Consider the following 21,372-nt stretch of genomic DNA (forward strand, 5'->3'; position numbering starts at 1 on the left):
GACAGTATAAACCTTCCCTTCAATATGCCATAAAGAAAAAAAAATTTCATCAATACGTTCCCGTTTTATAGCGTTGTGAATATGAACTTTATATCGGAATGGTCTGGGGTAATTCCTGCAAAGCTAGTTATAGGGCGCTAAGCTAATAACGTTAAATCGATTGGCGTTTTCGGCCCTACGCAAGCTAGTTAAAAATCTAAATGCATATGATCGGTATCATGTTCCACATGAATGCATGAAAGGGGGGGGGGGGGAGCGGGGGAAGTCATTTCTGATTATTGATTACCAATAACGGCATTCGTTATTGCAACATCATGCGCTGACCGGGTGGATGACTATGAGAACAAGGCCCGATCAGACTGAAATTTATGTCAAATCACCCTTACCTGTGGCCGGTTGGATTCCAAAAAGAATTTCCCAGTTATTTGATCGCCATCTGGTAGATCGATATGTCCATTGGCTGATGCTATATTCCTTTACTGCATACTGAATTCGGCGTCGCAAAAAGTATTCCAGGCGATCTGGTGAAGCCATAGCTTAGTTTAGGCTAACAGAAAAGCTAACCCGGAGCGAAAAAAAAGTGACACCCGGACTGCAACAGGGGAAACTACATTCTCGAACAGCGCCAATACCAGGATCTGGACGGTACTGCACTTTCGGAGTCTCAATATGCCTTTTCCAGCCAAAATACAGCTCTGTGACATTGAGTAGGATATTAAAATGGCAAAAGCGAGTTTACCATGTATATTACGTGGTTGGCCTTCAAAGGATGGCGCCCAATCACGTATATATACGTGGTTGGCCAGGAATGTGTTAAAAGTTAGCACCACTTGTTCAAAGCCAGCACCACTTGTTCAAAGCCAGCACCACTTGTTCAAAGCCAGCACCACTTGTTCAAAGCCAGCACCACTTGTTCTTTTTTTTTTTTTTTTTACTTTGACCAGTCACCTGGTTCTTTTAGCGTTTATCGCTTTTTCTTCGCATTCATACTTGGTCAAGTTCGACCGACAGAGCAGGCTGAAAGGGTTCAGATGGGGGGGAAAGACACTCTGGGAAAGGCACGGCTGCCGTCCGGGATTCGAACGCGCTCAGCCCCAGATCCGCGCGAGCGCGGTTGTCCACGGCGCTGAAATAGCACTCGCGGTACGTGGTGAGCTACTGGAGCTCCCCCAGCACCACTTGTTCAAAGCCAGCACCACTTGTTCAAAGCCAGCACCACTTATTCAAAGCCAGCACCACTTGTTCAAAGCAAAGCACCACTTGTTCAAAGCCAGCACCACTTGTTCAAAGTCAGCACTTGTTCAAAGCCAGCACCACTTGTTCAAAGTCAGCACCACTTGTTCAAAGCCAGCACCACTTGTTCAAAGCCAGCACCACTTGTTCAAAGCCAGCACCACTTGTTCAAAGCCAGCACCACTTGTTCAAAGCCAGCACCACTTGTTCAAAGCCAGCACCACTTATTCAAAGCCAGCACCACTTGTTCAAAGCCAGCACCACTTATTCAAAGTCACCACTTGTTCAAAGCCAGCACCACTTGTTTAAAGTCAGCACCACTTGTTCAAAGCCAGCACCACTTGTTCAAAGCCAGCACCACTTATTCAAAGTCAGCACTTGTTCAAAGCCAGCACTAGAGCTGCCGCGGTATTGCTGTTTTCCTTACCGCACAAATTTGCAAAATATTTCCTACCGCTGCGGTATTACCGCACGCACACAAAAAATTTAAAAAAAAAAGTTTGAATGCATTTTTTTTTAGTAGTAGTCTACTCTTTATAGCATATAGCCTGCCTCTAGTCTAAATGTCTATCTTTAGAGGATGACTTTGCAGCATGAATATTGTTTGGGATTCGGCAAGCACGCATTAGTTATTGAAAGTGAAACACGGATTCGAAGTTTACCCTCTGGTCGTGCGCAGTTCACTCGGTGTCGCGGGCAGGGCTGGTTACCCCCCCCGACCCTTTCTTATTATTATTACTATAAAGTTACTACTTTATAATAAAGGCATTCGTTTTGTGGCATTAACATTATATAGTTATACGTTCAATAACATCACTGAGCGTATTTACCGGACGATAGCAAGGCAAGCAATACTCTATTCATATCTCAGTTCCTTTCTTTGCTCAGAGCGTGCCGAGTTGTCCCATTCTGCGGTCTGTTAATAAAGTTTTCAATCAGACAAGTGTATAGAACGAAGGGCTTTTATTATAACATTCGTTGCAGACAGTAAAATCATTATGTCTCATTTAGTACTCCTGAAGAGCGATGGTAGTCCACTCCGGCGGAGAGTTAAAGCTAACGTTATTAGCCGTGTTGTGATGAGCTGACATTCAGGACGTAAAAAACGTGTGACGCGTCTCTCTTCTGACCAATCAGTGGTCTGCAATGTTTCACGTGACTTTTCTGGTACCCAATAGGGTCGCTTGGAACCTCGATAGAGAAGTAGGGTATATCTGCAGAGCCGCAAGCCCAACGAGAGGAGGGTAATTTATTATTATTATTATAAAAAACAGCGGTGACGCGGTATTCAGCCTACTCTGCGGTGGCCGTGATGTAACAGCGATACCGCGGTAATGCGGTAATCGCGGCAGCTCTAGCCAGCACCACTTGTTCAAAGTCAGCACCACTTATTCAAAGCCAGCACCACTTGTTCAAAGCCAGCACCACTTGTTCAAAGCCAGCACCACTTATTCAAAGTCAGCACTTGTTCAAAGCCAGCACCACTTATTCAAAGCCAGCACCACTTGTTCAAAGCCAGCACCACTTATTCAAAGTCAGCACCACTTGTTCAAAGCCAGCACCACTTGTTCAAAGCCAGCACCACTTGTTCAAAGCCAGCACCACTTGTTCAAAGCCAGCACCACTTGTTCAAAGTCAGCACCACTTGTTCAAAGCCAGCACCACTTATTCAAAGTCAGCACCACTTGTTCAAAGCCAGCACTTGTTCAAAGCCAGCACCACTTATTCAAAGTCAGCACCACTTATTCAAAGCCAGCACCACTTGTTCAAAGCCAGCACCACTTGTTCAAAGCCAGCACCACTTGTTCAAAGCCACCACTTGTTTAATGTCAGTAGTACCACTTTTTCCAATGCAATTACCAACCATTTGAGCAAATACTTATATTGTTACTGAATATCTAGCGCACGCCACACATCGCTAACGCCACACATCGCTAGCGCCACACAATCACTAACGTGGCGTAAACATCCATCAAGTGGCGTCTGGTGAAACCCACTCTGGCTACATTGCTTTCCCCCATTGATTCCTCCTCATACATTCATCCATACAATCCCAGCTTAATGACATTATGCCCCACCGTCCAAAGCCCATTCAAACGAGATCAATATAACAGCATGGGTTTTTCCATCAGCGTTTGTTAACATCACAAAATGTCATCATTGTGTGAGTGCGTGTGTTTGTTTGTGAGTCTAAATACTATAGAGCCTGTTGTCTCTTCCTATGCGATTCCTTCTACCCCTCTAAAATACTAATGCTTCAATGATGACACCGCCCCCCCCTTCATATCTGCTGCCCTCGGCCCAAGTGTGTGTGTGCGTGTGCGTGTGTTGGTTAGTTGAGTAATGGAGGGGTGGAGCACAAAATCTAAGACACAGCATGGCGTCTCCAGAGAATATGTGTGAGCATGTGTGCATAAAAACAATAACTATGCTTAATGCAGATCCTGTTTTTAGAATCTCTCTTTCTCTCTCTCTGCGGCTTGTCTCACACACACACACACACACACACACACACACACACACACACACACACACACACACACACACACACACACACACACACACACACACACACACACACACACACACACACACACACACACACACACACACACACACACACACACACACACACACACACACACACACACACACACACACACACACACACACACACACACACACACACACACACACACACACACACACACACACACACACACACACACACACACACACACACACACACACACACACACACACACACGAGTGTGTCCTGATGCTGAATGTGTTAAGTGGCTTTGGATGAAAGGGTCAGCTATATGACTGAAGGTAAAGTGCTGAAGGGACATCACGCAGAGCTTTTGATTAGTTACAGCCATGTTTCCTCTTGCACTTCACTTGTCCTCCACCTCTCCTACTCTCACCCCCCTCTTCTCCTTTCATCCTCCACCTCTCCTACTCTCACCCCCCTCTTCTCATCCTACACCTCTCCCACTCTCTGCTTCCTTCCTACTCTCATCCTCCACCTCTCCTACTCTCATCCTTCTCTCCTCCTCTCGTCCTCCACCTATCCTACTCTCATCCCTCTCCTCATCTCGTCCTCCACCTCTCATCCTTCTCTTCTCCTCCACCTCTCCTACTCTCATCCCTCTCTTCTCGTCCTCCACCTTTCCCACTCTCATCGCACTCTTCTTCTCTCTTCTCATCCTCCACATCTCCTACTCTCATCATTCTCTCCTCATTTCATCATCCACCTCTCATCCCTCTCGTCCTCCACCTCTCCCACTCTCATCCCTCTGCTCTTGTTCTACACCTCTCCTGCTCTCATCCCTTTCTCATCTCGTCCTCCACCTCTCATACTGTCATCCCTCTCTCCTCATCTCATCCTCCACCTCTCCCATCCCTCTTCTCTTGTTCTACACCTCTCGTCTCTCGTTCTACACCTCTCCTACTCTCATCCCTCTCTTCTCGTCCTCCACCTCTCCTACTCTCATCCCTCTCTCATCTCGTTCTACACCTCTCCTACTCTCATCCTTCTCGCCTCTCATCCCTCTCTCCTCATCTCATCATCCACCTCTCATCCCTCTCTCCTCATCTCATCCTCCACCTCTCCCACTCTCATCCCTGTTCTCTTGTTCTACACCTCTCTTCTCGTTCTACACCTCTCCTACACTCATCCCTCTCTTCTCGTCCTCCACCACTCCTCTCGTCCTCCACCTCCTACTCTCATTTCCCTCTCCTCATCTCATCATCCACCTCCTACTCTCATCCTTCTCTCCTCTTGTCTTCCACCTCTCCTACTCATCCCTCTCCTCCTCCACCTCTCCCACTCTCATCACTCTTCTCTTGTTCTACACCTCTCTTCTCTCATTCTACACTTCTCCTACTCTCATCCCTCTCTTCTCATCCTCCACCTCCCTCCTCCTTTACCCTTCCAGTCCCCTCTACCTACTTCTATCTATCCTCCAGCCCTATTCCCTCTTTGCCTGTGTCCTCTTCCATGTCCTTCCCCGTCCCTGTCTCTCCGCGGTCCAGACAGGAAGCCCCCGGTTAGTCCCTGCGCTTGTCCGGTGTGGAGTTCTGGTGTTGGTGTGGAGTTCTGGTGTTGAGTTCTGGTTAGGGATGCACCGATCAGACTTTTTCAGTCCTGATACCGATACCTGGGCTTTGGGTATCAGCAGACACCGAGTACTGATCAGATTTAACTATTTAATATTGGGACTTGTAGTCTTTTTGAAGAGGACATCGAGAGCTTTCGATGAGCGTTTGAATTTTTCCCAACAACACTTCCCAAAGGCCTCTATGGGGCTTCAAGCAAATTACTTCAAGTTCTGTATGAATATTTTTAATATCTCTTATTACTCTGGATAATAAACCACAAAACGTAACGTTATTGGCATATATGGGAGCGCAGTTAGTTTGTCTCCCCTATTTCTAGCATGTAGCAACAATCAGATTTGAAATTTGTTTAAAAATGGTGGCACCCTAGCAAAAATAAAAAAGCTACTGTACATATAGTAGATTTCATTATTATGCACGCCTGGTGATACTAAATCCAAATTGAACTCGGCATTTGAAATATAAGATTTGGCACAATCCATAAATGTGCGAATTGGCTATAATAAAGGTAATTTATAAGCCTGCTATTCTATAATAATATTTCAAATAGCATTGGTCCGGATGGGAGAATTCAGTACTGTATCTACAAAACCTTCTGTTTAATCATCTTCCCTTTATTAATTTCCTTAGATTTTCTGTACACATGATCTCAAGAAGGTACTGAACGAGATCAGTGGCAGTTTCTCATGTCTGGTAATTTTTAGCATGGTGTTATTCACCGTTAAAGATGCAAAGAAAAATCATAATTCATATTCTCCTTTGTTTCATCACAATTTAAGCAAGCCTAGTAATAGACAATATTTCTGACACTGGGAATACATTCACTGAGGTCCATAGATGTCACTAGATACCAAGAATATGCAAATGGCCTTGTAGAAGTGTATTCCATTTACTTAGGTATGTATTTTAGACAGATTTTCAGAAAATAGGGCTCCGGGCTTATGAGGTTAAGTTGTACCTTAATTAACCCTCTTGGGGGAAATTCGTCCTCTGCATTTGACCTGTCCTAACTATTTAGGCTACAGTGCGGTGCCCGGGGACCAACTCCAGTTCTAATGCCAGTACCTCGGTCAAGGCCAGCGGCAGGAAACCTAGCATGCATGTCTTTTGGTGTGAGAGGAAACCAGAGTATCTGGAGGAAACCCACGCAAACACAGAGAGAACATGCAAACTCCACACAGAAAGGCCCCCTGCTGGTGTTTGAACCCAGGACCTTCTTGCTGCACCAACCACTGCACCACCGCACCACCCACTAAAGCGTACCAGCAGCCACAGAATACAGCTGATGATAGGGATAGCAATACGTTCAAAAGCATGCCAGATCAGCAACTGTTTATGCACTGTAATACTGTATTTTGTTTTGCGTGAATGAAGAGGGTGTATGAGTTGTTGAGGAGGTACCTACTTGTGAATATCCTCTCAGCATTGCGGCAATATTATGTTATCAACATCGGTCTAATGTTAGCTGTATATATTGTGTGTGTGTGTGTGTGTGTGTGTGTGTACTAGTCCAAGTCTCTAGTCCTTTGTCATGTTTACTTATACTGTTATATGTTATGAGTTATGCTGTAGCTGATTGGGGATCCTAGCTAACTAAACTAAACTCAGGAATGGCAAAGTTTTGAAGCTAGGGGTTGTTAAATGCCTTCTTCATCTCAGTAATGAGTGCTGTGTCTTCATCGGATGCCTCCGAGTGCTTTTGAACTTTTGCTTTGAGGGGGCAGTCGTTGAGATGGTGGGCTGTTGCTCCTCACATGTGATGGCCACAACTTTAACCTCCTTCTTTACCCTCTTCTCTCATCCTCCACCTCTTCTACTCTCATCCTTCTCTCCTCCTCTCGTCCTCCACCTCTCCTACTCTCATCCTTCTCTCCTCTCATCCTCCACCTCTCCTACTAAACTCTCATCCCTCTCTCCTCTCGTCCTCCACCTCTCCTACTCTCATCCCTCTCTCCCACAACTTTAACCTCCTTCTTTACGTTCATATACAACTCACGCGTTTGTCGGTGAGAAGCGTGGGGTCTTGTACCTTGGGTCTAATGTATTTACCACGTCACGAAAGCCATCGCTCTCAACTACAACATAAGGTTGTAAGTCCTTAGCAATAAGACAGGCTTTAGATGCTGTGATTACCCGTTTTCCCTACTAACTGATGTAACCCTAAAACTCTGCAGCGTGTCCCACTTCACCTGACCTGTTCCCCACACTCCAGTTTTTTTTACACTGGTTTTATTCACCGGTTTTTACACACTTGTTTTATACACCTGCTTTTATCCCATCACGCTCTTATTGATATTGATATGATTTTATTGAATTTTATCATGTGCTTATTTTTATTCATGATGCGGACATAACGTGAAACAACTGAATGAGAACTGTCAATGTCTGTATACTGTGTGAGCTGTGAGATACCCTGAATTATCCCCAGTAGAAGGTAGACCTCTAAAGCCACTGACAGCAGAGGGGCACGAGGAGCTGGTCAAGGACCAGCAGTACTCAAAACAACAACCCAGAATACACAACACTACCTGCACAACACTACAGCCTAGCTGAGAAAACTCCTTGAAACAGCGCAACTTGCGTTTTTAAAGCGGAGCATTTTCGGGGGCTGTCAGTTGAAAAAGTTAAAACTTTAGAGCGCAGCACGTCAATGTCACCTTGTTGTCGACAGACCAATCAAATCAACCGAGGGGAGGAATTACAAATCGGAGGTGTCTGAAGAGAAAAACAAACCAAATCGATAATGGAGGAGAAAATCATTTTGGCAGTTTCCGACAAACCTTGTTTGTACAACCAGGTCTTACCACAACCGAGATATGAACAGCAACGCCTGGAGGGCTGTAACTTATGTAACATTAGCTGTGGTAGCAACAGTAATCAGTGGTAATGTATGCAACTTATGTAATGTTAGCTGAATCAGTAGTAATGTATGTACGTTTAATAACGTTAGCTGAGGTAGCAACAGGAATCAGTGGTATCGCTAGAAAATAGCTTCCAATGTGATCACAGCCTTAAGGGACCCTTCCCCGGCGAAAACGCAACACCCGACCTGGGCTTAGCATCAAGGCAGTGGGGTGACCATGCTACCGGGGGTGAGGCACTGCTGACTGTCAAAGAGATTAGAGGGATCAGAAAGAGAGGGGGAGGGGACTGGATGGAAGGAGCAGGAGGGGTGGAGGGATGAAGACAGAGGGACAGGAGGGAAGAGGAAAAGTGAAAGATTCAGGGAGTGCAGTGTGGGAGGTGGAAGAGAGAGAGAGAGGAATGACAGAGAGAGGAATGGCTGGGTGATGTGCAAACACAGCAGCATGATTTGTAAGCTGCTGTGACAAGAAAAGGACAACCAATGGAATACAACCACCATAAAGACTGTCACACATATTGTCCTGTACTATTGATCTCTGTTTGATTGTTTTGATTGTTTTAACCTCTTATGCATCGGACGGCCCGACGGCGGGCCGGGACGCACTCGACGTGCACTTTGCGCTCATCTACCGGGTCGGGAATGCATTTTTCACCGATCATCCAATACACCGTTCGAAAGTTCAATTTGCCGCCTTTTCGATCGCCACCACACTCAACCAATAGACCCATCTCAAACCCTGCCCTCTTTTCTTGATCCTCCAATCACAACTGTCACTTACCTCGGACAAACTTTGTTGCGAAAGTTGTGATTGGAGGATCAAGAAAAGAGGGCAGGGTTTGAGATAGGTCTATAGCGTGCATCGGGTCTCGAGTTACATGACGATATATCAGGTCGCTCTGTCAAGTGACCACTTCCGGTTCTGAACATTCTAGAACCAACCAATCACCGCTGATGACAAAAAATGTTGATCACCATTGTAGCCAACGAACGTCCGCTCCGAAAGAAACTGCAGACGGGCGGGGGAGAGTGGGGAAAGTTGACAAAGAAGTCTGTTGTGACTGAATGAATGGAAGTGGATCGGCATTTTGGATAATCACGCTGTATCTTTACCGGTACACACATTACAAAATTTTTTTAATGGATTTTTTTTTATTTACTTTTTGTCCTCCTGTTTTTTCTGTGTTTTTCTCCCATCCCAATTTAGTCGTCATGCCAATTCCCCCCTCCCCTTCCTGGTCGTTGCTCGCATGTGCCCCCCACTGGTCGGTCTAGGGAGGGTTGATAGATACTATCACATGTCCCCTCCGATACATGCGGAGTCAGCCAGCCACTTCTTTTCACCTGCCAGCGCGGACTCTCATTGGTGAGGTGTAACGTGTGGGAGGCTCACACTACCCTCACCATCTCCTTTCCTCGCTGTGCAGGCGCCCTGACCGACCTGTAGGAGTTGCTGTTTACAACGACCAGATTACCACCCACTGGCTTCCCTTCCGCTGACTCTGCCAATTGAGCCAGTATGACGGCCGGCCAAGCCGGAGGCAACACTGACAGCCGGATTCGATACCAGTGTCTCTCGCGTTGGTGACAAGCTCTTAGTCCGCTAGGCCACCCAGCCGCCCCTTGAATGGATTTTTATAAAATTTGGACCTGTACCACATACGACTTCAGGCTATGGAAACGCAGTGTTTTCCAGCTACTACCTCTATGCTAGAACTTAAAAACAGGAATCTGGCAACCACTAAAAATAAATGAGTACAAACTACTTTTAATTCAGTGTGTTCAAACCTCCGTTACTCTATTTCATTAGCACTCAAAGTGATTCTTCTTTTTTGCTTTAGCAACTTCAGAATGTTACCTTTCAAGCTATAAGTATAAAAAGCTAAGCTTTGCAAAAAACGTATGCAGTCGTCAAAAATGATAGAGGTTAAACATAAACATAGGATTCCCATGTCAATAAATCCCCTTTGAATTTAATTGAATTGAGAGCCAGGAGGGAAAGAGAGAGAGAAAAGAGGTGGTAAGTCCAGTGCTGGTAGCTAGTGGCTGTGGATGAGGCCTAACAAAATTAATAGTTGGTTTCAGGTTGCCGACCGACCCTGCCGATTTAGGTGCGACCCAATATATTTTATGAGTTTAAAAAAAAAATATATTTATAAAAAAAAAAAAAAAAAAAAAAAAATTGAAGTTTCATAGAAATCTTAGTCAAACATTTAGTATTATGGATATTAAACATGCTGGCAGAGTACATGCATCCATGTTGTTGTGAACATTTTAATTAAATAAAGAAATTCCCTATCCATAGTCGCCGTGGGAAAGAATAAAATAAAAAAATTAAATAAAATAAATTCCCTACCTACCCATGGCCAAACTGACAACCAACCTGAAACCAACTATTAATTTTGTTAGGCCTGATAACTTTGCCTCCTCTGCAAGTAGGGTTGGGCATCGTTCGGATTTTAACTATTCCGATTCTGCTTTTCGATTCCGGTTCTTCACGGGACAGGGCCATGTGGAGGAGTCCCTTTGCCTGTCCTAACAATAGCTTGAATCTCACACCTAAAGAGACAATGTCGCCACCTGTCTCTAACAACAAGAGAGCTGGATCCCCATCTCCCCGGTGGCCAGTCCTCTCAGCCACGCTCATTTAATTACAGCATGTTCATTTTCAGCATTTCTTGTTTGACAATTATTCTTTGCTGGATGTTCTTCTCACAGAAGATTTTGTAACACACACACACACTTAATGAATGCATGTGCCAAGGGTTGAGCAGTCATGATTGATTTTTTTTAAACAACATTTAACAACATTTTGAAACATTCGATACGTTTTCACAGCGTGTGCAATACTGTGTTGTTGGTGTAGAGAAGGGGATGTGATTTAAATGTATGGTTAATAACACGTACGTTGTGGCCCGTTTCTCAGCTGTATCCAATTGCTTGCCTATGGCAAGTAGCGTATATGCATATAACATTGTTTAGAACCCTATTTTGCGAACGTTAGAATGTGTTTGTCCATTTTTGTCAAGATGTACTTCGTGGATGACATGCTAACGTCACGTCACTGTTTACACACATTTCTTGTTGTCTGCAACTTGGCAACAAAGAGAGCTGCTATTGGTCGAGCGCAAGATACATGACCGAACTCGGACCAATTACGTCAAATAAAACTATGTGGTGACCAAGTATCCGTTCGCGAGGAAAGATCTAGTCCCGACTTTAAACTTATGATTGCGCAAAACGGGCAGGATTGTAAATGGAGAACTTTTTATTCCTAAATCTACACCAATATATCTTTCACCCAGAGTGAAAATTGCATAGTCCGCCGAGGTGGGAACGGGATGAAACGATACAGCCTTCACCTTGCGGCCTATAGATGAGGAGTTCATTCTCAGCTGTGGCCTGTAGATGAGGAGTTCATTCTCTGCCCTGACAGGAGACGGGGGAAGGATGGAGGGAGGAGTCTAAGGTCTGGTGCAAATGCACTTTTCCCGCCTGGGAAACGACGGGGGCCCCACTGGTTGAGTGCCTACTTTCCAGGGCGCTAAGACGGGGGCTTCACCTGATGTTGCTAAGCAACCAAAGCCAACTGCTTCTCAAAGGATTTTCATTCAGAAGTTACATTAGCTCCGTTATCATTGCAAACGTAAATCTGTAAGACCTTTCAAAGGGAGAGTAGTCCTTTACTTTACCATAGAGAGTAAATAGTGGAGAGTGTCTTATAAGTTGAAGATGTTCTGAACATTTGGACACTAAATTGAAACCTTTCTGACCTGTACATCCAGAGAAATACACGTTTGTTTGTTTGAGACTTGTCCAGTGATCTCAGTGTTAAAGTGTAAAAGTCTTGCGCCCTAAGGAGACAGGAAGTGCTCCATTTTCATCCCATTCGCACAGCTGTTAATGCGCCATCTTCTTTTATTAGAGTATCTTTGATTATTATCAACTTCCGAAGGCAGTCATGGGGGGGGGGGGGGGTTTGAAAGAGGGGCAGGTAGAGGGAGGTGTGATAGGATGGAGGATATTAGGAGGGATATGGAGAAAGGGAGAGAGAGGGAGAGAGATATAAAGAGAGATATAGATAAAGAGAGTTAACACTTTCACTGCCACACACAAGATATCTCGGGTTTCCGATAGTTATGTTGAAAGCCACACACGAGATTTCTTGATTTCTTTTATTTTTTAGCGATCTGAAATCATATTGCATGACGCGAGCCTACCCGAGTATACCCGAGCACCACCGGTGATCATATGTGGAAAAAAGCGCCCCCTATCGTCTCCCAGATGACCTAAGGGATTTTGGAATGGACTCAATGAAAATGGATGGGGGGAAAAATCCGGTACTCCACATTTTCCAGTCCACTGATCCAGCCGGGGTTACCACAGTTCATTCTGGAGCCTCTCAGCCCCGCGGAATCATGTGTACTACTATATCACGTTGGATCCATACACTTATCGATTTTTTCGAATGTTGATCAGGAATTGGAATATACCAGTTGGATACCATCTGATGTCAGGTAAGGAATCTATGTTATCAGTGTTAGGATAATCAGACAAATTTTGATGAAGATATAGGCTGTTTTGTGAAATGGGCTCTTTCGGTTTCACTGTAAAAGTCCTAGAGGAAATGAACACGGCGATTATCCGTGCGCGGCCCGAATGTGCTTGCGTGCACGTATAATATTGATCATCTAGCGTTTATTTGAAAACTATTCATAAATAGGCCGACGAATATCAACGTTCTGGAATATTCCAGTAAAAGACGATTATCATAGAATGGTCCAGAATGAACTGTTTTTTTATCTCAAAACGGGTGCTTTTCTAAATGCTCTGAAACGGAAATGAAGCGATAAAAAACCAATCTGCCTTGACAGCACTGACTGGAAAAGTAGTCTTTGATAAGCGACGGGCAGATTAGACACATAGCCATAATTTAAAACATAGATTAGGCGATATTAACGTTAACATTGAAGTGGACCGTGGCATCAAGGGGGTAAAAAGGAAAACCCGGCGTGGCACTCAAAGTGTTAAGGGGAGACCACTGACCTAAAATACCATTTTCCTGATTTTGGGGCAATTTTGAGATTTTTGTATAATGTTGCCCCTTTACATGTCTTCTTTCAAACTAGTGACAAGAAAACGTCAAAAAACACATTTCGTTTCTTATTTTGCTTCATTTTGCATAATTGCATCCATAAATGTGCACATATTGAATGGGGATGTGCCTCATTTGTATATATAAACATAAAATTCAGAAAACTTGCAATATATTTTTTCTTAGTTTATATGTACATAACAAACTGGGAAAGTTTCATAGTGATATCTATTCAAATACTTCTTTTGCCTATTAGGGGGTACAGTAATCGGTTGTGTCGTTTGTTACTACTGTTACTACTACTACATCATTGTTATTATGTTATTCAGATATCAGGCATGTGTTTAGGTTGTCTATTACTAATGGTTTGATTGGGTGTTGTTTGTAAATAGCGGTTTCAAAAAATGTATGGCATTTTACAATACAGAACTTTGAAGGCGTTTTCCCAAAGGGTAGACATGTACCATTTCCCTAGCATCTACACACACCAAACTTTCCACCTTTATTCATATCTATATCCTGCTTCTTTGTGCCAAAGGGTTTGTTGATATGTCATACATAGCCTGATTTACAGACAATACAAAACTTTAAAGGCGTTTTTCTCAAAATGAGATTTTATGAGTTTGTATTATACACATAAAACAAAAAATCTCAATTTCTCTAGTACCTCCACACACCAAACTGGCCACATTTCTTCCTATCCATATACCACAACTTTCTGTTAGAGGATTTTTTGATATATCACTCATCCAGATTTTTTGAACATTTTATACAAAAAATGTATGCGAAAAAATTTATTATGACTAGGGGGTCATAAAAGGTCATAAATCCCGATTCGGGTGGCATATCAAAAAATCCTCTAACAAAGTTCGTTTTTTTTATGTAGTAACATGAAAAACCACGAGAAAATATCTATATATCATCCATTTTTGCACAATTTTGCTTGGGGTAACATGCAAAAAGGGGCCATTTTGAATAGACCACGCCCCTTTTGGGTAATACAATTATGCTACCAAAAGCATTGTAATACACTTCTTGTTTTTTTTTACTATTCTAAACAATTAAGATGTTTGTAAATGATTTCATCCTTTATTATTATTTTTCCTATCTAGGGGGGTGGTCTCCCCAAGGTGGGAGTAGAGGACAGGAGAGAGATGGAATGGAGGGAGATGGGGAGAAAAGGATGGAGGAAGGGGGGTGGGGGTGGAGGAAGAGAGAGAGTGAGAGAGTGAGCGGGGGTGAAGGGAGTGGATAAAGATTAACCAATAGGTGCCTTTTTCAGAGGAGCAGTCTCTCATGAGATGAAAGGAAGTTCCCACTGTGTCACAGGTAGAGGTGTGTGCGTGCGTGTCTGTAACTATGCAGGTGTCCAAGAGTAGGCACATGTGTGTGCAAGTGTCTGCATGCGTGCACGCTCGTATATGTTGCTATGACATCATCATTACTTGTCCATACGAGAATAAAAGGATAGGAGAGGAAATCCTAGTCCAGACCAACACAACAGGCCAATCTCCTAAAAACACACAACCCACCAACAATTACGTAGCAGCAGACTCACAATACACTGTTGATTGGTTGGTGACGGTTGAAATCAGTGTCAAGAGGAAATGCACAGCATCAGGAAATGCACAGCATCAGATAAAAACCTTGAATTATCGGGGGGGATTATTGACCTAGATAGTCAATAAATCATACACTGATGAGAGGCTTGGCTATCAGAACAAGGGCCGATCGGGCTGTAATTTACGTCAAATAGCTCTTACCTTTGGCCGGTTGGATCCCAAAAAGGATTTCCCAGTTATTGATAGTCATCTGGTAGATCGATATGTCCATTGGCTGATGCTATATTCCTTTACTGCATACTGAATTCAGCGTCGCAAAAACTATTCCAGGCGATCGGCTGAAGCCCTCGCTTCAGGCTAACAGAAAAAGTAGGCCAGAATGAAAAACAAATAACATCCGGTCTGAAAACAAGGAGTACTCCATTCTCGAGACATCGCCACTACCAGGATCTGGCCGGTAATGCACTTTTCCAAATCCCAAGAGTAGGGTATATCTGCAGTGCCGCTCTGACATTGAGTAGGTTATTAAAATGCAATAAAAGCAAAAACAAGCTTATCACATTTACATGGTTGGCCCTTTAACACTTTGATTACCGGCGATGCGGTGCGCCTTACCGCCGTTGAATGCCAGCACCCACTTCAATGATAGCGTTGTGAACGCATAATCTCTGTTTTAAATTATGGCTATGTGTCTAATCTGCCCTGTCGTTCATCAATGACTTGTTTGCAGTCAACATTGTCGAGAAGGACAGGTTTTATAGCATTTTGAAAATACCTCGTTTTTCAGGAAAATATAAAGATTCCGTGATAAACAGTATTTACTGGAATATTCTGGCATACACAAAAAAATTTCATTTTTCGGCCTATTTATGAATAGTTTTCAAATAAACGCTAGATTATCGATAGTATATGTGTACTTATGCACGCTAGAGAAGCAATCTGAAAAATATATTCTCATTTCCTGATCAGCGAGCACACACTCACAGCCACACACACATGGGGCAAACGCTGATATATAGGTGAAAATAGCTCCGATTATCCAAAGACTGGTAAAATAGATTCCTTACCTCAGATCAGATGTTATCCAAAAAGATTATTCCAATTCATGATCACCATTCCAAATATGATCGCGTTTATTGATTCAGCGTTGGGTACTGTAAATATATATTCCACGCGTTTTCCGGGCCGGCGATCAACTTGGGTCTCTTCAGATGCCTCGTCGGAAAAGTAACATGAGGAGGCTATTTATTTGGAGGAGGTTATTTCTCCGGCAGCGTGCACTAATATGGATTCCGGCGGCACGTGCGCACGCACAAATATGGATTCCGGCAGAGTGTGCGCAGCACAGCACCGCTGTCGAATTTTTTTTCAGGGGAAACACTAAGCGTATTTCTGGGAACAAAAGCATTTATTCTGAAAGTTATATCACCGATACTTGAAATGTGTGAGCTTAGTGAAACAACTGGGCAAACATACAAAACCTTGCTACCATGTCACATCTCCAGCTGTTAAGACATTTTGAATATTCAAAAAATGTATGCCCATCACTAATTAGGATTTGTTTTCTTTTTTATAACCATCTGGGCAACAAACGCAGGTAGGTACATCACAGCTAACCATAGTATTTAGCCTAGCTTGGACTTAAGAGAAATGAGCACAAATGCATGAAAATAAGAGTAGCCACTGATCTAATTAACCACTTAACACATACAGCGCCAAAAACGCTGTCCAGCGTTATTGCCCGCCATGCGTTGACCGCCAACATCGCTGTACAGCGTTTTTGAGATCAATATTTCATTTTTTTCGCCATGGCATTCATAATTCATCCACCCAACCCCCGGTGCTGCAGCGGGACCCTAAATGGGACTGCAACGCCTCAATACCGCCGCCTGGTGGATGGTCGGGCAAGTTTACACACTCAAAACCGGATAGTGTCATCGGTGCGTCGAGGAAATTCCTCCGGCAGTCACATCTCGCTACGGGACTACAGACAAACACTGGTGTGCATATGGATCGCTGCCATAACACAATAATCGATATGATTTCGGCGTTTATTGCGCCATACAAACCGGAAATGGATCTAGGTGATCGGCGTCGAATAATTGGGATCTTTCTCCTCCAGTATCATCGGCGCACGGTAAGAGGACACTAACGTTATTTTCAACCCGATTGTTTATTCATTTCACTGCAAACAGTCTGATCAATATATCAACCCATAGTAAATAAAGCCGTTACTGACGATCAAGGAATTATAAACGACCCCCCCCCCCCCCCCTTCCTCCACGCATGATGAACCATAATGTATACCGATCATATACATTTACATTTTTTAATATAGCGTGTATGGGAAAGAAACGCTAATTGATAATCTATATGCTTCAGGGCCTATAACTACTGTTTTTGGAATTACAGCAGAAAAGATTAAAAACATACTTATATTCTCGAAGGTATTAACACAACAATGTATGAATGAAAAAATATAACGTTCCCACATCCGGAACGATAGATAATCAATGTTGAATGGGCCATAGTAATGTCAATATAGCAATACAATTTAAAACGTTATAGCACTGCAAAGAAGGTAAACATCTCCATAGGCTTTCAACGGTGGCAGAGAGTGGTATAAGATGGGCACAAGTTACCCCGGCACCCAATGTGTTAAGCATCGGGCAAAAATTATGCGATTTATTATACTTTATACTTATAGCACATGTATGAGTACCTTTTGAAAGGTAACATTCTGAAGTTTCTTACACAATAAAGAACAATCACTTTGAGTGCTAATGAAATAGAGTAACAGAGGCTTGAACACACTGAAGTAAACGTTTTTTTTTTTTTTTTTTTTTTTTTTTAACTGGTTGCCAGATGCCTGTTTTTAAGTTCCAGCTCAGAGGTAGGAGCTGGGAACCTATGGTTCCATAGCCTGAAGTCCTATGTAGTACAGGTCCAAAGTTTATAAAGTTTATCCCACGGAAAATGAATGTTTTACAAAGGTTTTTGTAATGTGTGTACCAGTAAAAATGCGGCATTATTATCGAAAATGGCCTTCCGCTGCCATTCATTTACATGCTCTAGTCAAAACAATAACTGGGATAACTTACGGAGCAGACGCTCCTTGGCTACAACGGTGGTCAATGATTTTCGCCATCAGCGGTGACTGGTCAGTTCAGGACCGCTCACAACCGGACGTGGTCACTCGTCCAAATGGCTTGTCAAATGGCGCTCATTTCATCTTGTAAGTCGAGAATGGAATCACGCAATAGGTTGAGTGTGGCGACGATCGAAAGTCACTCAGCATGAATGGCTATAGGTCAATAATAGGGGTGTAAATATTTCACCCCACAACGATTAGATTGCGATTATTCAGGCAACGATTCAATATTAATTTGACCACGATTCGATGCGATTCAACCTTAGGATCGATGCATTGATATGTGAAATACAGGAGACCTGCCAGTTTGCTGTGGTGATATGTGAAATACAGGAGAGACCTGCCAGTTTTCTGTGGTGATATGTGAAATACAGGAGAGACCTGCCAGTTTTCTGTGGTGATATGTGACATACAGGAGAGACCTGCCAGTTTGCTGTGGTGATATGTGACAATACAGGAGACCTGCCAGTTTTCTGTGGTGATATGTGACATACAGGAGAGACCTGCCAGTTTGCTGTGGTGATATGTGACAATACAGGAGAGACCTGCCAGTTTTCTGTGGCGATATGTGAAATACAGGAGAGACCTGCCAGTTTGCTGTGGTGATATGTGACAATACAGGAGAGACCTGCCAGTTTGCTGTGGTGGTATGTGACATACAGGAGAGACCTGCCACCTGTTTGATTGCATAGAACCTAGAGGAATGAACGAAGAGAACGTTTTAACCCGTTTCCTTTAAGTACCTTTTATCTATAAGATTATGGTTTAATCCAAGTGGTTGTTTCCTGCAAGAGGTATGTTTATCCTTTGATGCTTAATAGAAAAAAGAAAAAAGTATGTAAATAAGTATAGGGGCTCAATTAGCCCTATAAACTACGGGCATGTTACATAGCAAGTTTCTGGTATGGTAATGTAATGCAATTTTTGCTTTTGCTTTTGTGTTTTTTATATGTCTTTTATACGTTGTATATTTGTATAATTTGTATTTACTAAACAGACTATTTTGATAGGTCTTTTCTTTTGTCATTGAGGACCAATAGACTCAGGCACACCTGCGCTGTGATGTAATTTCCTGCCAAGTCATTAACCACCTGTGTATATAACCATTATCTTGACTGCAAGTGCATTGCAAGCTATAACACTGAAGAAGGAATACATAATTCCGAAACATGTTTGTTTCAGGCTGCCATTAAATTTTGAACCTGAGAGTGCTGGTCTGGCTTCACGGCTTCTTTTATATAACTGTGGTGATATGTAAAATACAGGAGAGACCTGCCAGTTTTCTGTGGTGATATGTGAAATACAGGAGAGACCTGCCAGTTTTCTGTGGTGATATGTGAAATACAGGAGACCTGCCAGTTTTCTGTGGTGATATGTGAAATACAGGAGAGACCTGCCAGTTTGCTGTGGTGATATGTGACATACAGGAGAGACCTGCCAGTTTGCTGTGGTGATATGTGACATACAGGAGAGACCTGCCAGTTTGCTGTGGTTATATGTGACATACAGGAGAGACCTGCCAGTTTGCTGTGGTGATATATGAAATACAGGAGAGACCTGCCAGTTTGCTGTGGTGATATGTGACATACAGGAGAGACCTGCCAGTTTGCTGTGGTTATATGTGACATACAGGAGAGACCTGCCAGTTTGCTGTGGTGATATATGAAATACAGGAGAGACCTGCCAGTTTGCTGTGGTGATATGTGAAATACAGGAGAGACCTGCCAGTTTGCTGTGGTGATATGTGACATACAGGAGAGACCTGCCAGTTTGCTGTGGTGATATGTGACATACAGGAGAGACCTACCAGTTTGCTGTGGTGGTATTTGCAGTAGCCACAGTACTTGACGTTGTCTGCGTCTGAACCCTGTTCCTCACAGAGCAACCCTGCAAACTGGGCACTGAATAACAGGGGGGGGGGGGGGGGGGGGGGGGGAAAGAGACAGAGGGATAGAGAGCAGAGACACAGAGAGAGACACAGAGAGAGAGAGACACAGAGAAAGAGAGAGGGGAAGACAACATGTTAACGGTGGTTAAAACTAGGGGTGCACCGATATATCGGTCGGGTATCGGTATCGGCCGGTAAGTGCCTTGTTGACTGCCATCGGCCGATAAGCTCAAATGTGCCGATGGCAGTAGCCGATAAATATCCATCAATTTGTGTCGCGTCAATCTGGCCCACACGTTAAAACTTTGAAAAAAGTTTCAGTCAAGCGACCTGCAGGCACAACGGCGCCCCCACACACACACGCTACTGCATCAAAGTTACTACTTATGATTAACAAAGGCATTCGTTTTGTGGCATTAACGTTATATAGTTACACGTTCAATAGCATCAGCGTATTTACCGGACCATAACAACGTCCGAGGACGACCTAGATAGATAGCAAGCATTGCTCATTCATATCTCAGCCCGTGCCGAGTTGTGCCCATTCTGCGGTCTGTTAATAAAGTTTTCAATCAGACAGATGTATGGAAAGGCTTTTATTATAACACTCGTTGCAGTAAAATCATTATGCCTCGTTTAGTCATCCTCGTCGGCCGCGGGGAGCTAACGTTAGTAGCTTTGTTGTTAGCTCTCGTCAAAATCAATGGCGGACATAGCGGAAGTAAAAAACGAATACGCGCTTGCCGCGGGTGCAAGCGGTGTGACGTAATTGGCAGAATCGACTGTCAATCAAAATTGTTCCGTTGCATTGCTTTGGTTGAGAGCAGAGTCATAGAGAGATAGTGCACCATGGCATGGTGGAATTAATACCATAAACATATTTCTTGATGTTTCCTTTTTTTAAGTAAGTAAAGAGGCCTATGTTCATATCGGTGAGCACAATTTGTAACATAAAAAGAGAGACGTGTAGCCTATTTATTTATTTAATATTTTATTTATTCATTTTATTTGTTGCCATGGCTAAAATAATAGTCAAGCATAGGGCTAAAACATTTTCATAAACAATAATCAAAAAAAATTGTTATATGGTTATGGTGGGAGCTTTTCTATGCATTTGTCTGATTGATTGATTGAGAACTTTATTGGCAGATTACAGAATGGGTACAATACAGTACAGCTCAGTGGACTGGAGGATGAAGACCAGAAAAAGACTTTCGGCTTTTTTACATAAGGGTCCTCCATTTTCAATTCATCAAAACATTTAGAGACATACAAATATACAGTAGTTTCATAAAAAAAATATATATATATATATAAAAATATATATATATATTATTTTTATTTTGCCACAAATATCGGTATCGGTATCGGCCGATTGTGTTAGTTGAACAATCGGTATCGGAAGAAGAAGAAAGTCACAGCGCTCCGATTTTGTCCACGTTAACAGACACCGGCTGG

General features: G+C 43.2%; 1 protein-coding gene across 1 annotated transcript in view; it reads right to left on the reverse strand.

The window, feature by feature from the left end:
* LOC311238245 (protein AF-10-like) overlaps positions 1 to 21,372 on the reverse strand; it is a 140,605-nt gene that overhangs the window by 63,693 nt on the left and 55,540 nt on the right. The window contains exon 6 of the mRNA XM_084326271.1: positions 19,834 to 19,927. Coding sequence (XP_084182397.1) covers positions 19,834 to 19,927 — 94 coding nt within the window. The remainder of the gene's footprint in view (positions 1 to 19,833; positions 19,928 to 21,372) is intronic.

This window comes from Notolepis coatsorum (genome assembly GCF_963971535.1).
Source record: "Notolepis coatsorum genome assembly, chromosome: 12".
Classification (NCBI taxonomy): domain Eukaryota; kingdom Metazoa; phylum Chordata; class Actinopteri; order Aulopiformes; family Paralepididae; genus Notolepis; species Notolepis coatsorum.